Genomic DNA, 14,431 nt, shown 5'->3' with positions numbered 1-14,431 from the left:
CGATGGCGCTGCTGTTGCTGCCGCAGGAATTACAAATCGGCCCACGTTTATCTTAACCCTTTCCCGTTCCGATGACATACGTGTACGTGCGTGTACGTCATCAGTTTTTCTTCTTCCAATTCCGTTCCAATGACGTACGTGTACAGTCAGTACGTGTACGTCATCGGAGGAAGAACATTTAAATCATAAACTAACTTTATCGGTACCGAGTCTCCCACAAGGCCGTACGGGAGGGCGTGTGGCACAGTTTGGGGCCAGACATTGTAGAGGTGCGGTCGTGTCCCTACAGTTCGCTGTGGTGAGTACGATGTCTTTAAACACGGCGGCGCTACGCCTCTCTAGATAAAATTAACGCTGAGACGCTTGCGCGATCCGAGATTCAGCGGTGAATCGGACACCGCACCCTGCAACTTGCAGACGTCTTGGAACAGTAAAGGGGTTATAATTGTTGTCCGTCGGATGGAGGAGGGTGTATGAAAGAACATTATACTCACGCGGCGATCTGAGCCGAAGATCAATTGTGAGCCTCTAGCAGACGTGTGTACACACAAACACAAAGATCCCCCATGCAGCCTCTAGCAGACATGCGTACACAGTTTTCGATTCCCGCTCACGGCACAACACCAGCGACGATTATCTGAACCGGTCGTGAGCCTCGCCTAGGTTGACTCAGTCTCAAATGATTACCCGGTATACGATGTGTAAACATCGCCACTGGGGAGACAAAGGCGGCCGAGCGTGGTGCTGCCCACCCTCCCCCTTGTGTGCCGTGCCGGCCTTCGTAGGTGCTACCCGCTAACAGCACTTGCCCCGGCAGTCTGTTAAGGCTACACGGGGAACCTCTGTCTTTGATACCTTGAGAGTGTCGGGGTCGGAGCCGCTGTACAGAACGATGTTGTTGGTCATGTCGAAGCTCTCGCGAACTCCCAGGTGGTAGAGCAGCGAGGGCTGGTGGAAGAAGTCACTCATTTCCACCACGGCCACATCTGTTGCACCGCAGGAGTTGGACAAACACGCACGCACACACACACACACGGTTACATGCGCATACAAAGACCCCACCCCCCTTCGCCGTATAGCCTCAACAGGCTGTTTGGGCAAGTGCTGTTAGCGAGCGCCTACGAAGGCCGGCACGGCACACGAGGGGAGGGTGGCCAGCACCACGCCCAGCCGCCTTTTATCTCCCCAGTGGCGATGTTTACACACTGCACCAGGTACTCATTTGAGGCTGAGTCGACGTAGGGGATGCCCAGGACTGGTTCTGATAATCATCACCGGTGCCGTCGTGAGCGGGAATCGAACTCGGGTCGACGGGTTCGTAGCGTAGCACGCTAACACTACCGCTCCCCATGATTACACACACACAGACACACACAGACGCACACACAGACACACACAGACACCCACACGGACACACACACACGTACACACACCCAAATACACAAAGGTCCCCCTTGTGTGGAGGTGCACAGAATGCGGTTGGCGAGCAACGGCAATGAAACTCAAGACCCTGCATGGCGGTCTCAGCGACGCTGAGGTTTCGTTCTGACTGTGCCTCCACGCTGCACGCAAACACCACACCCTGCTGCTGCTGCTGGTGACAGTGGCGACGGGCGGTGTTTTGCAACATCCCGGATGTGCGAACACTGGAACATCTACGCTTTTGCTCCGCGTACTAACGGCGAAGATTCACGTCCAGCGCGGTGCAGCCGGCCAAATACCCTCTAAAGGGGCGCCTTCCAGTGGAGGGCCCTCCTGCCAGCGGTGGCGTGAGCAGAACAATTGCAGGGGCTGCGCCTTTATCCACATTTTCCGAATAAGGAACAATACAGTTCAAAAGGTCAACTTTGACCCTAGCAGGGTTCCAACTTTTACTCGAATTTTCCATCAAATCACGTGGCGTCTTCCTCCTCTTCCTCCTCCTCCCGCTCCTCTTCCTCCTCCTTCCTCCCCTTCCCCCTCTCTCACCACGCGCCCCGTGACGTCACTTCTGTCAGAATCTCAACGCTTCTCTTCCCTCCGATTTACCCTCCCGCGCCTATTAAGCTTCCCTTTTTAAGCATCAACTTGCGCGCGCGTTAAAAACAACGAAGGAACGATCGGGTGGACTAAACCTAAGATCTCCGCCGTTCCGCGGGAAAAGTGGCGCAAGGTGACATTCGAGTGTAAGAGATTATCGCGTGCTGCGAGCGGGCAGGTGGAACGGATTACGTTGTAACCCCAAGCCGGCGGTATTTTTTTTTTGTTCCCCCCGAACGGGCCCGGCGACGTGACGAAGCTCGCGGGTCATCCGAGATGAGCGCCGGGGACTCGGATTGCGAGCGGCAAACAGGGACTCCCATTGTGCCACGCGCACACACTTGGCGGCTCGCTCGTGGCGCCAACGCAACGGCTACGGCTCCGCTCGGCACTGACATCACCATCATCACCGCCATCACCGCCACCTCCTCCTCAATACCCCCCCCGCCCCTTGTTCCAAGAGGCCGAAGCAGACAGAACGCATCACGTGGGCTTGCTTGAGTGACCGCCACCGTGCAGCCTTCAACAGGGGCAAGTTGCGAGCAGTGGCGACCAAGGCCGTGTGTTTGCACACACACACGTGTGTGTGTGTTTGCACATGCATGTGTCTGTGTGTGTTTGCACACGCAAACACACACACACACGTGTGTGTGTGTGCACATGCATGTGTCTGTGTGTCTGTGTGTTTGCACACGCAAACACACACACACACGTGTGTGTGTGTGTCTGTTTGTGGGGAGCGGTAGTGTAGCAGTTAGCGCGCTGCACTAACCCGGCGACCCGCGTTCGATTCCTGTTCACGGCCAACATTAGTGACGATTATCCGAACCGGTCGTGGGCCTCCCCACTGTCAACTCAGCTTTAAATGAGTACCTGGTGCTGTGTGTGAACATCGCCACTGGGGAGACAAAGGCGGCCGGGCGTGGTGCTGGCCACCCACCCCCTCGTGAGCCGTTCTAGCCGTCATAGGTGCTCGCTCACAGCACTTGCCCCAACAGTCTGTTAAGTCTACACGGGGTATCTTTGTCTTTGTATGTGTGCGTGTGCACACGTGTGTGTACGAGTGTGGAAAGTTCATCCCGGGGTACATGACGCACAGAGGCGGCACGAGGCGTTCCTCGCCTCCATCCCTGGTGTCAACAAAGCAGGAGAAAAACAATCCCCCCGTTATTTATTTATTTACATCCACTGAGAACAAAAAGGGCAACAGCCTCGCAAACCTGCACGCTTCCTGTGCGGGGGGTTCGTTGTCCCTGACTCCAAGTGGCTCGCGGCCTCAGCGGACGGAGCGTTATCGATCCACGTCGCGACGAGTCTGCCTGCACTCCGCAGGGCACCACGGTGCAATACCCCGGGGCAGCGTGCGGACGTTGGCCCAACGTCCGCACGCTCACTGGGACCGCATTCTCCAGATGATAAGACGCAATCATCTCGCCCGTGTGGTATCTTAAAAGGAACTGTGGGTGGGGTGTCTGACAATCTGGTGTGCCTGTGGTGTGTGTGTGCGTGTTTCTGAGCGATAGTGGAGCAGTTCACGTGTTGCACTACGAACCCGGCCACCTGAGTTCGATTCCCACTGACGGCCAACACTGGTGACGATTAGCTGAATCGGTCCTGGGCATCCCCTAGGTCGACTCAGCCTCAAATGAGTACCTGGTGCGGTGTGTAACCATCGCCACTGGGGAGACAAAGGCGGCCGGGCGTGGTGCTGGCCACCCACCCCCTCGTGTGTTGTATCGGCCTTCATAGGTGCTCGCTAACAGCACTTTCCCCTACAGCCTGGGTGGGTGAGTGAGTGGATGGGTGAGATAGTGGGTCAGTGAGTAGCCTCAACGTGCACATAGCCTGGCACAAGCACCGTGGTGACGTCACTGCCACTTGGTGGCAATTGGTGGTTGTTGTTGTTGAGTGGGTGGGTGAATGAGTGGGTGGATAAGTTAGTGGGTCAGTGAGTGAGTCAATGCGTGGCTAACTGGGTAAGTGGATGGGTTCGTGAGTGGGTGAGTGGGTGGGTGAGTGAGTGGATGAGTTGGTGAGTGGGTGAGTGGGTGAGCGGATGAGTGGGTGAATAAGTGAGTGGGTGAGTGAGTGGGTGAGTGGTAGGTGGGTGGGTGAGTGGGCGAGTGGATGGGTGAGTGAGATGTTGAGATCTGCAGTGTTGGTGGTGGTTGAACACAGCGTGTGAGAGACGAGACAGCATCCGGTAGACCGAGTTCTCAACATGGGTGGAGAAACCAACGAGTGAATGTCAGTAACCATGGCAGTAGTCGCGACAAAGGGGCTACAAAGGAGGTGAGTGACCGCAGCGAGTGCCGCTTTACTCTCAACTCTACAAAGCGCAGTGAGAGGTAGATTTGGTCGCGGTCTCTGCATTCTACTTGGATGCGATTGCTGCGTATCAACAAGATGCAGGAGTAGATTTGCTCTTCCGGACAGGTGAACCACACGAGCATGCGTGCGGAGCGGCAAGCGTTTCCATGGGAGGAGGGATGAATCATTAAACGCAAACACCTCGTCAGGGCGACAGGCTGCTTCGGGGGTAACGCCGCCTCACGCCAGCCCGCTGTTTCGATTCAACTCCGCAGGCACCGCGGGACAGTTCAGCCTGGTTGAACACGTGCGTGGGTCGCTCACCCGACATTCGAAGGGAAATAAAAGTTTTGGCGCGTTTGTTTTCACGGAGACTAATTTGTCGACAAACACGGCGGTGGTTTGCGCGCGGCGCTACGAACCTGGCAGCCCCGAGTTGGATTCCAGAACGCTTTGCTGGAGCCTGCCCCTAGGTCGACTCGGCCTTAAACGAGTGCCTGGTGCCTAACCACCAGGCCCACTGTGGCAGCATCCCAGGCGCCCATATGCACGTCATACAAATGACTCCGCTTTACACATAGCTCATCGGTCCGATCGAAGGGGTGCGTTGGTGCCCGATAACAAACGTGGGGCACGCGAGAGAGGAGTGAGTGGAATGCCAACGCTGGCCTCCCTCCCTCTCTCCCGGCATTCAGGGGAGATGTCAGACGCCCGCAATGACCTTCGCTGCGACGCAAAGAGACTCCCCGAGCGAAAGGCCAACTCTGCGGTGGGCGAGGCGGCGGCGGCGGTCGAGCGGCAAAAAAAAAAAATCGCGGCTCGACGGTAAATCCTTCGATGCGGCACACGATGATGATGGAGTTCACTTGCTATTCGCTCTCGACGTGCGTCCGTGTCGCGATACGCGTGTCCGGCCCGGGCGGTGGCGGCGGCTACGCTGCTGCTGCTACTGCTGCACCTGACTGCTGCCCGTAACCCGGCGTTGGCGGGGGTCGGTGGATCGCCGCACGGACGCTGGCGAAACTCCCCGGTAGGCGTGGGCGTCGAGGAGGAGACGTGCCCTGGGGATTCGGAGCCCTCTCGGTGCAAGGAGGACCCTTGTCTGCTACACCGCGCGACGCAGCTGCACTTCCATTTAACAGCTCACAAAGACCCGCCGGAGCGAGTCCAATGGCTCTAAGGCTTTAAAAAAATATAGAAATATAAAATAAATGTTGTGCGACTCCCTTATTCCGCGTGCGTGTCGAGGATGAGGAGCCGTACCTCGGCTGCGCAAGGAGAAGGCGGTAACAGCAGAACTGTGGACAACACCTGTTGCGTCCGTACGGGATCGAGTGCTGCCCCCTCGCACGCCTTGACGTTATAGAGGACCACAGATTGCTTGGGCAGCTGCGGGCCCTTCCCCGCCCCCTCTGTGCTTCCTCCTCGGGCCTCCGACTCGTTCTCTCTCCCGATTCGGCGAGCACTGGAGTGGCGCGTCACGTGCCGAAATTATTGCAATCGTTAATTATCGTCTCGTTTAATAACGAGCGCAAGAATCACCCGGCAACGAGGTTGACGTTCCTGCAACTCAATTGCTCGGTCGGGAATTTCGAGGTGCGCCACGCACGCGCACGCAAGGGCACGCGTGTCTCCGAGCTCAAACGTCAGCCCGCTAAAATAACTTGCGGGGGAATGCCATGCGGTGTGATTGCTGGAATGGCTCAATGCTTCTCATCAGGACATCACGCCAGGCAGTCCATCGCACTTAAATCACTCCACTCAAAATACACGGCTGCCCTAAATCACTTGTTACAAAAAAAACACACACTTCGCCTGCTATATACACAGTGTGTATATATACACGCGGTATATATGTACACATTCATGTGCCGCTCACTGTGCACAGAGTCTCAGAGTGTTACGAGATCACACCGTCTCAGTTCGATACTTCTGGTCTACAAGTCCACAGCGGAGAATCTCGTTCTACTCACTTCATTCGGATTAAAGGGTGCTCAGAATCCCCACCAACTCCTCAGTCACCACCATTGGAACCTCATTTGCCAGTAGAAAAATGATAATTGTTTTTTTACCCTTTAATCTGGCAACAAAACTGACACCTTTTTTACAAGGAGTCATGTTTGCATAGACCACAATACCTGCAGTCATAATGCAAACAAAAAACATAACTATGATAATGTATGCACTGTCCCTGAAGTTGATCGGTCCACACCCGAGACAGCTTTCCTTAGAGCCTAGTCTCTATCACCAACTCACCCACCAACTCACTCACCGACTCACTCACCGACCCACTCACAAACTCACTCACCGACTCACTCACAAACTCACCCACCAACTCACTCACCCACCAACTCACCAATCACCAACTCACCAACCAACTCACTCACTTACCTACTCACTCAGAATCCCCTACTCTTCTTCCCTGCATGTATGTCTCTATGCTGTGTCTCTATATATTCAGTAGCACCCTACTACTCACCCGCCTACTCACCGACCCACTCGGTGGCGAGGGCACCGCGGTGGCGAGATGTTAACTACCTCGCCCGGCATGCAGGAGGTCGTGGGTTCCATTGTGGGTTCGATCCCAACCCTGACGCCTGCTGTATATTCTTTGGTTCTTCCGGTAAAGTCACGTGGATAGAAAATAAAATAAATAAAATAAAAGCAAAAAAACACCCCACGACGTTTCCATCGCAACACAAGCGGTCTGATGAAGACCACTAGTAACTAGTTTTGTACAGAACTTCAACATTATCAAAATCAATTGAGTGTCCATGTTGGCACGCGTGTTCTGCCACTGCCGACAGTTGTGTTTGGGAGTTTTTAATATTCCTTTGGCGTTCTTTAAGCCACTTAGTTGAGCTATCATCTGTGGCCAGGTCGCTTTTGAAAGAGAGCCGTATAGCTCAGTGGGGGCTTTACCTAGTAGTGACATAAAACTCACTCACCTTCTCACCTACCCACTTACCTGTTCCACTCCTCTTCCTCCCTGTGTCTATGCCTCTGCGCTGAGCAACCAGTAATTGTTGAGCGATCGTCTGTGTTTAACTCACGGCGTTTCGGTTTAACGGTCAAACGAATGCAACCGGTAGGTGTGACCCTGAAAAATAACAAAGTTTAATTTTGAGTGGTGGCCTAATGCAACTATTATAATACACTCTGTTTATTTTAAGGCCACAGTTTATTGACGAATGTGGAGTTTGGTGTTGTCAGTTGTGCTTGTACACCACTGTCAAGGCAGTATGACCAAATCATTTGTAAATGTTACTTGTGAGGGAATTGGACCCACAGTAACGAGTTTAATCCCTGACGATGGTTGACTTAGCACCGCCACCATCATCATCTTAGTTAACACTCATCGTCTTATCCGGGGTCGCCGATTCAATCTCCCGGCGTGGCAGTCGAACCAACAGCGATGTAAGTTTATGAAATCCCCTCCAACCCACCACCGCCACCCAGTAACGTGAATGGGTTCAACTACAGTCAGTGGATATAGGTAGAGGTTGCGTGTGGTGGGGTGAAGTGTCAGCAAAGTGTGGGTACTCCCAGCTCTTCTGGCCGGCGTGGGAGAGTAGGTAAAAAAAACACTACACAGCTCCCGATAGTAGGGGCTCTTCCACCAGCAGTGCCTTAAAGCCGGCAATTGCAGGGCTGCGCCTTTAATCATCATCGTCACCACCATTTCGTGGGTCTGCACAACTTGTGGGCGCGTCAACAGTGCACACGTTTTTTCAACTCATTGGTCACTGCCATAGGAATGTGTAATTTATGCCAGTGGGTATATGGCACCACCCACACACAACAACAACAGCAGCAGCAGCCATTCACCCCCAATAGGCGGTGACGTCACCACAGTGCTTTGTGCCAGGCTGTGTGCACTCTGAGGCCCAAATGAACGTCATGAAGCTCGCTTGACAATAAGTCACGGGACCAACCCAGGTGTCATGGGACAAGATTCATCGCCAACACCACAAAGACGACGACCACCCCACATAACCTTTCTAAACAGACTGTGCTGTTCGTAAGCACCTTTTAAAGGCCGGCATGGTACAAAGACAAAGATACCCCCCCCCCCCCGCCGTATAGCCTGTGACTGTTGGGGCAAGTGCTGTTAGCGAGCACCCATGAAGGTCGGCACGGCACACGAGGGGGTGAGTGGCCAGCACCACGCCCGGCCGCCTTTGTCTCCCTCGTAGCGATGTCTACACACTGCACCAGGTACTCATTTGAAGCCGAGTCGACCTAGGGGAGGCACAGGACCGGTTTAGATAACCGTCACCGGTGTTGGCCGCGAGTGGGAATCGAACCCGGGTGGTCGGAGCCGTAGTGTCGTGGTTAGCGCGCTAACTACTACACCACCACTCCCCGGCATGATACACAAGGGTGGTCAGCAACGCACCATTGTCTTCCCCAATTTTTTCTGTTTACACACCGAATGAGCTACTCATTTAAGGCCGAGCTGACCGATGGGAGACCCAGTCCCAGTTCACCAATGTTCGCTGCAAGCGGGAATCGAACTGGGGCTGAGGGGGTTTGCAGTCCAGGGCGCGCTAACCACTGCGCCACCACTCCCAACACGATGCCAGCACACTGAGACACGTACGGCCGCATGAACTGCGCAAGGATTATAAACAGCATTGACGCATCCCATTTAATCACAACCCAAACACGACGTATGCCTGAGCAAACTACTCACGTGGCATTGTCGTGAACGTGAGCCCACAATGCGCAGCAAGCCGGCTCCGGTTACCGCTCGCGTGAGACTCATCTCGATGTAGGAAACCTCTTGAAAACGAGTTCATAAAAGTTAGTTTATAATCCCCAATTGAGGGTTTTATTGGCCAAATATAATGTGTATGGCCGCATTGATTAACTCGCCAGATGGCCCACCAACACTCCCACAGCAGCCTATACACGGGGTACAATCACAAGCAACCTTTGACTGCAATGTACGTGCATTTAAATGGACACCGCACACACGCACGCACGCAAGTTCCTGTTGTGTGCTGTACGAAGCATCCTGCCGCGGGCGACCGGCTAGCACAGCGGCCTGACAACAGGGAGGAGGTCGCGGTGTCATCTCCCGGTGCGGGAGTGGAACTCACGGCCACGTCTCTTGAATCCCCTGCCCACATGTCCACCCGGCAGCGTAAATGAGCGATATAAATGGGCGCCTTGATCGGCAAGGCGCGCGTGGCGGGGCGCAGCGTGGGTAGTACTCTGGAGGTGTTTCTAGAGCTGCCTCGAGTGGAGGCGCTTCTTCCGGCAGCAGTGGCCTGAGCGAGACATGTGCCGCGGGGCTGCGCCTATACCCCGTGTTGTGCTCGAGAAGCCTGCAATGCACAGGACGCAACACGCGCCTCGAGCTAAGCATAACCTACCTCCCCCCCTCCCAGCGCGGTATGCGATAGGCACGCACACGGCGAATCGCGAGCGTCTGTGAACCATGACCGCAGCAAATATGCAAGCCCGTCGCCCTAATGCACTGGGCCCTTGCGTACACCTCGCTGCTCAACGTTGGAGCAACGTTGGCGTGTTTACTTGGGACTGTATAATCACATTTAGTAGCCGGACACACGGTTAAAAAAAAAAACCACACCGTTCAAACTCACACGCACACACACAGTGCAGATACGAGATACTGATGTTAACGCCTCTGACCTGGTCGCAATGCCAGCGAGTTGGACATGGGACGCACAAAACGACGAGAGGATCGGTTTGCGCGATGCGTATTGCAGTTTGTCGGAACAAATTGAAAATAATGTCCGGGTGAGAAATGCATGACATTCACACCGCCCGGGCAAGCGTCCTTCACGTGCCTCCCTCCTCCGCAGAGGCTGACCTTGAAACCGCTGGTACCAAGTCAGGGGCAGGTCCACTCGATACCGCTTCAGCCCACGTGTCCTCAATTGTCCCCTTCTCTCTCTCCATGCAATCCACTGGGCTCACACAACCCATCCTCGTAACCACAACAGCTCATATCTCTCTTGTATATACCACCCCCTACTATCCGGCCAAACTGGCATTCGCTTGGCCGTGCGGTGTGGCTTGGCGCTTGCGGGCTACGCCATCACACAAGGGATCTTTTGTGAATCCTGAATGTTGCACACTGGCGTAGATGTCCCCTTTTAAAGGGGGTGGAGGGGTCCACGTTTCGCTGGCTTAAGAGAAGGGGCGCCACGGTGGATAGGAGAAGTTAACTACCTCGCCTGGTATGCAGAAGGTCATGGGCTCGATCCAGACCCTGACACATGCTGTTTATCTGGAGTTTGCGTGTCTCTCCCCGTGGAGATGTAAACTACCTCGCCTGGTACGCAGGAGGTCGTGGGCTCGATCCTGACCCTGACGCATGCTGTTTATCTGGAGTTTGCGTGTTTCTCTCCCCGTGGTCGCGTGGATTTTTTCTCTCCAGGTTCTCCGGTTTTTCCTTCTGCATCTATAACCGTGCGGTGTTGTGTATTTGGCTGCAATACATTTGCACGATGATCGAGCCCACTCGGTTGAGCGATCATTTGCGGTGATAGCCAAGTCGCTTCTGAATAAAGAGAGCCAGATAGCTCAGTGGGCCTTAAGCTGGTAAAATAAAAAATAAAGCATCTTATAATAGTTGTGTTTGTTAATAGGTGGAAGGGCATCACCGTGGCCCCATGAGCAGCGAAGGGCTCCTCTGACTGTGTGGGTCATGGGGGCACGCGGGGCGGTTACAGGAAAAGCCGCAGTATCGCCTTCTCAGTTACAATGACACACACACACAGACACACACACACACAGACAGACACACACACAGACACACACAGACATACACACACAGAGACACACAGACAGACAGACACACACACACAGACACACACACATACCCACAAACACACAGACACACACAAACACACACAGATGCACACACAGACACACACAGATACACACACACACAGACAAACACACACACAGACACACACACACCTATAGACACACATAGACAAAGACATCCCCGCCCGGCACGACCAAGATCCCCTGTCACCGCTGCCAGTCGGACGCGTGCCGCGTTGGCGAGCACCGAGGCCGGCATTATCATCATCATCAGCAGCATTACCATCAGCATCATCATCAACATCAGCAGCAGCATTATCATCAGCATCATCATCAGCAGCATTATCATCATCAGCAGCAGCATTATCATCAGCATCATCATCATCATCAGCATTATCATCATCATCAGCAGCATCATCATCAGCATCATCATCAGCAGCATCATCATCAGCATCACCACCATCATCATCAGCATCATCATAAACAGCAGCAGCAGCATCATCATCATCACCATCACCAGCATCATCAGCATCAGCAACAGCATCAGCATAAGCAGCATCACCATCATCAGCATCATCATCATCATCACGACCACCGCCCCCCCCCCCACCTGCGTTGTAGAAGGCGTCCAGCACGTCCGCCTCCCCGAAGTCGAGGCTGCCGAAGGGGACCGCCTCCAGCCAGGCGCCCACCGCCTCGCAGGCCGCCACGAGGCACAGCAGCCCCGGGGGGACCGACACCGCCACCGCCGACACCCCCTCGGGAGTGAACCCCGCGCCCCCCTCGCCTGCCGAGGCGGCTGACTCCCTCCTGTCGCCCACCCCCCCCGTGGTGGAGGCCGCCGCCAGGAGGGAGGCGGCCGAGGGGGCCGACGGGGCCGTGTCCACGTAGGCTACGCGGAGCTGTCGGCTCGGCCGCGAAGAAGAAGAAGGTGGTGCCGGGTTGTTGTGGTTGTCGTCCATCGCGCGTCGTGACGACGACGACGTTTTAACGACGACGCTGTTGTTGTTGCTGCTCTGGTTGCTGTTGTTGTTGCTGTGGTTGCTGTTTTTGTTGCTGTTGTTGCTGTGGTTGTTGGTGTTGCTGTGGTTGTTGTTGCTGTTGTGGGTGTTGTTGCTGTTGTGGGTGTTGTTGTTGCTGTGGTTGTTGGTGTTGCTGTGGTTGTTGTTGCTGTGGTTGTTGTTGCTGTTGTGGGTGTTGTTGCTGTTGTGGGTGTTGTTGTTGCTGTGGTTGTTGTGGTTGTTGCTGCGGTTGTTGTTGTTGCTGTGGTTGTTGCGGTTGTTGTTGTGGTTGTTGCTGTGGTTGTTGGAGCGCCGTGCTATGATCGGTACAGTAACCCTCTTGCACAAGGCGGCTTTGACCACGACAAAGAAGCTCCCTCGGGAACGAGGAGCCGCATGCCGCTGTGGTGGTTGTTGTGGTTGTTGTGGTTGTTGGTGGTGACGGAGTTACCTCCGCAGCAGGGTCCCGGGAGCTCGCAGTTGCAAGGCTGCGCCTCTAGCTCCCTGGAGCGCGAAACGAGCTGACGAGTCGCCTGTAGTTTAAACTTCGTCCACGGACATGTCCCTCTCTTCCTCTCCACCACAACAACCGCCGATTGTTCTTGTTTTAAACAAAAGCCGAGAGAGAGGAAGAGAGAGATCATCAACTCGCTCTCAGCAGCAGCAGCCACGGGCGTGCACAGGTGACGACGACTTGGGGGCCCAGAGTCGCAATCACCTCGCCTCGTGGCCCCTGGAAACGACGTTTCGCTCAGAATCTCCAGCAGACGAAGGAGCGACGATCTGATGATGTAAGATGCGTGGCAGTGTCCAGGGTGGAAGACGACGCTTGTGTTGTGTCGAACACGGTACACCCACCTCTGATTTGACGGCAAAGCAGAACGTTCAAAGTACGAGAGCCATTCTCATCATCAGTGCCATCACCACCACCAACATCACCACCATCATCATCATCCTCCCCATCGATGTTCCTCCTCGGCGTCTTAAAATATTCACGGTTAACTCGTGCCCCATTGCATGCCTCTCTAGCCTGGACGGTCACTTTCAACAACGCGAACAACAACAACGTGGACAATGCAGAACTACAGCCGAATTAAAACGTTGACAAAACGGCGCAGCGCGCTCACTGCATTTGAACGTAGCTTGTTGGGTGGGTTCTCTGGATTGACACAAATGTACATCGCCAAGGAAGGAGGAGCAGGAGGGATGATGATGAGGATGAGAGAGAGGGGGGAGTGGGATAAATTTCGCGTGGCTCAATGCGGATGCGTTTTGACGGCCGTGCGAAGCGCGCGATTGGTGCGACGCTTCGTGACCCCCCCCTCCCACACACATTGGGCTTGCTCGTGGCCAGTCAGAGAGAGAGAGAGGAAGTGGGTGGGCCGTGGAGGGCGTGGTGGTGGTGGGTGGTGGTGGTTGGGAGATAAAGGCGGTGGTGGTGGTTGTGGTGGTGGGTGGTGGTGGTGGGTGGTGGTGGTGGTTGGGAGATAAAGGCGGTGGTGGTGGTTGTGGTGGTGGTGGTGGTGGTGGTGGTTGTGGTGGTGGTGGTTGTGGTGGTTGTGGTGGTGGTGGTTGTGGTGGTGGTTGTGGTGGTGGTTGTGGGCGTATCGCGCGCGGGGCGTGTGGAAGCTCCTCGTGCTGCACTGCCAGGCGGCTGGCTGCGAGTGCGGTTGTGGTGGTGGTTGTGGTGGTTGTGGTGGTGGTGGTTGTGTGGAGCGGTGGTGGTGGTGGGGGTGGTGGTTGTGGGGAGCGGTGGTGGTTGTGGGGAGCGGTGGTGGTGGTGGTGGTTGTGGGGAGCGGTGGTGTAGTGGTTAGCGCTACGCTGCGCTGCTGAACCCGGCGACCAGAGTTCGATTGCTGCTCACGGTCAACACGGGTGACGATTATCTGAACCGGTCCTGGGTCTCCCCTAGGTCGACTCAGTCTCAAATGAGTGCCTGGTGCGGTGTGTAAAAACATGGCCACTGGGGAGACAAAGGCGGCCGGGAGTGGTGCTGGCCAGCCACCCGCTCGTGTACCGTGCCGGCCTGCATAGGTGCTCGCTAACAGCACTTGCCCCAGCAGTTTGTTAAGGCTATACGCGGGGGATCTTTGTCTTTGTGTGTTTATATTCCTGTGTATGGGTCCTGTGCCTCTCCTAGGTCGACTCAGCCTGAAATGTGGACCTAACAGCAACATTGGGTAGCCAAAGGCGGCCGGGTTTGATGTTGGCCACCCAACTGCATCTTGTGACCTGAATCGGTGCTCGCTAACGACACTTAAATCGAGCGATCTATAAGCGGGGGGAGGGGGGGTCA

The 14,431-nt window shown here is 55.0% G+C and overlaps 1 protein-coding gene across 1 annotated transcript in view; it reads right to left on the bottom strand.

Moving 5' to 3' along the window:
* The window catches only part of LOC144947944 (mitogen-activated protein kinase kinase kinase 15-like), a 41,132-nt gene extending 27,677 nt beyond the window's left edge, over positions 1-13,455 (bottom strand). Inside the window, exons 1-2 of the mRNA XM_078877369.1 lie at positions 11,744-13,455; positions 856-986 (exon numbers count right to left, since the gene is read on the bottom strand). Of these exons, the coding sequence (XP_078733495.1) occupies positions 856-986; positions 11,744-12,095 (483 nt within the window). The 5' untranslated portion in view covers positions 12,096-13,455. The remainder of the gene's footprint in view (positions 1-855; positions 987-11,743) is intronic.
* Between the last annotated feature and the right edge of the window lie 976 nt (positions 13,456-14,431).

The sequence above is a fragment of the Lampetra fluviatilis genome, chromosome 47, assembly GCF_964198595.1.
Source record: "Lampetra fluviatilis chromosome 47, kcLamFluv1.1, whole genome shotgun sequence".
Classification (NCBI taxonomy): Eukaryota; Metazoa; Chordata; class Hyperoartia; order Petromyzontiformes; family Petromyzontidae; genus Lampetra; species Lampetra fluviatilis.
This window is presented reverse-complemented; position numbering and strand designations above follow the sequence as displayed.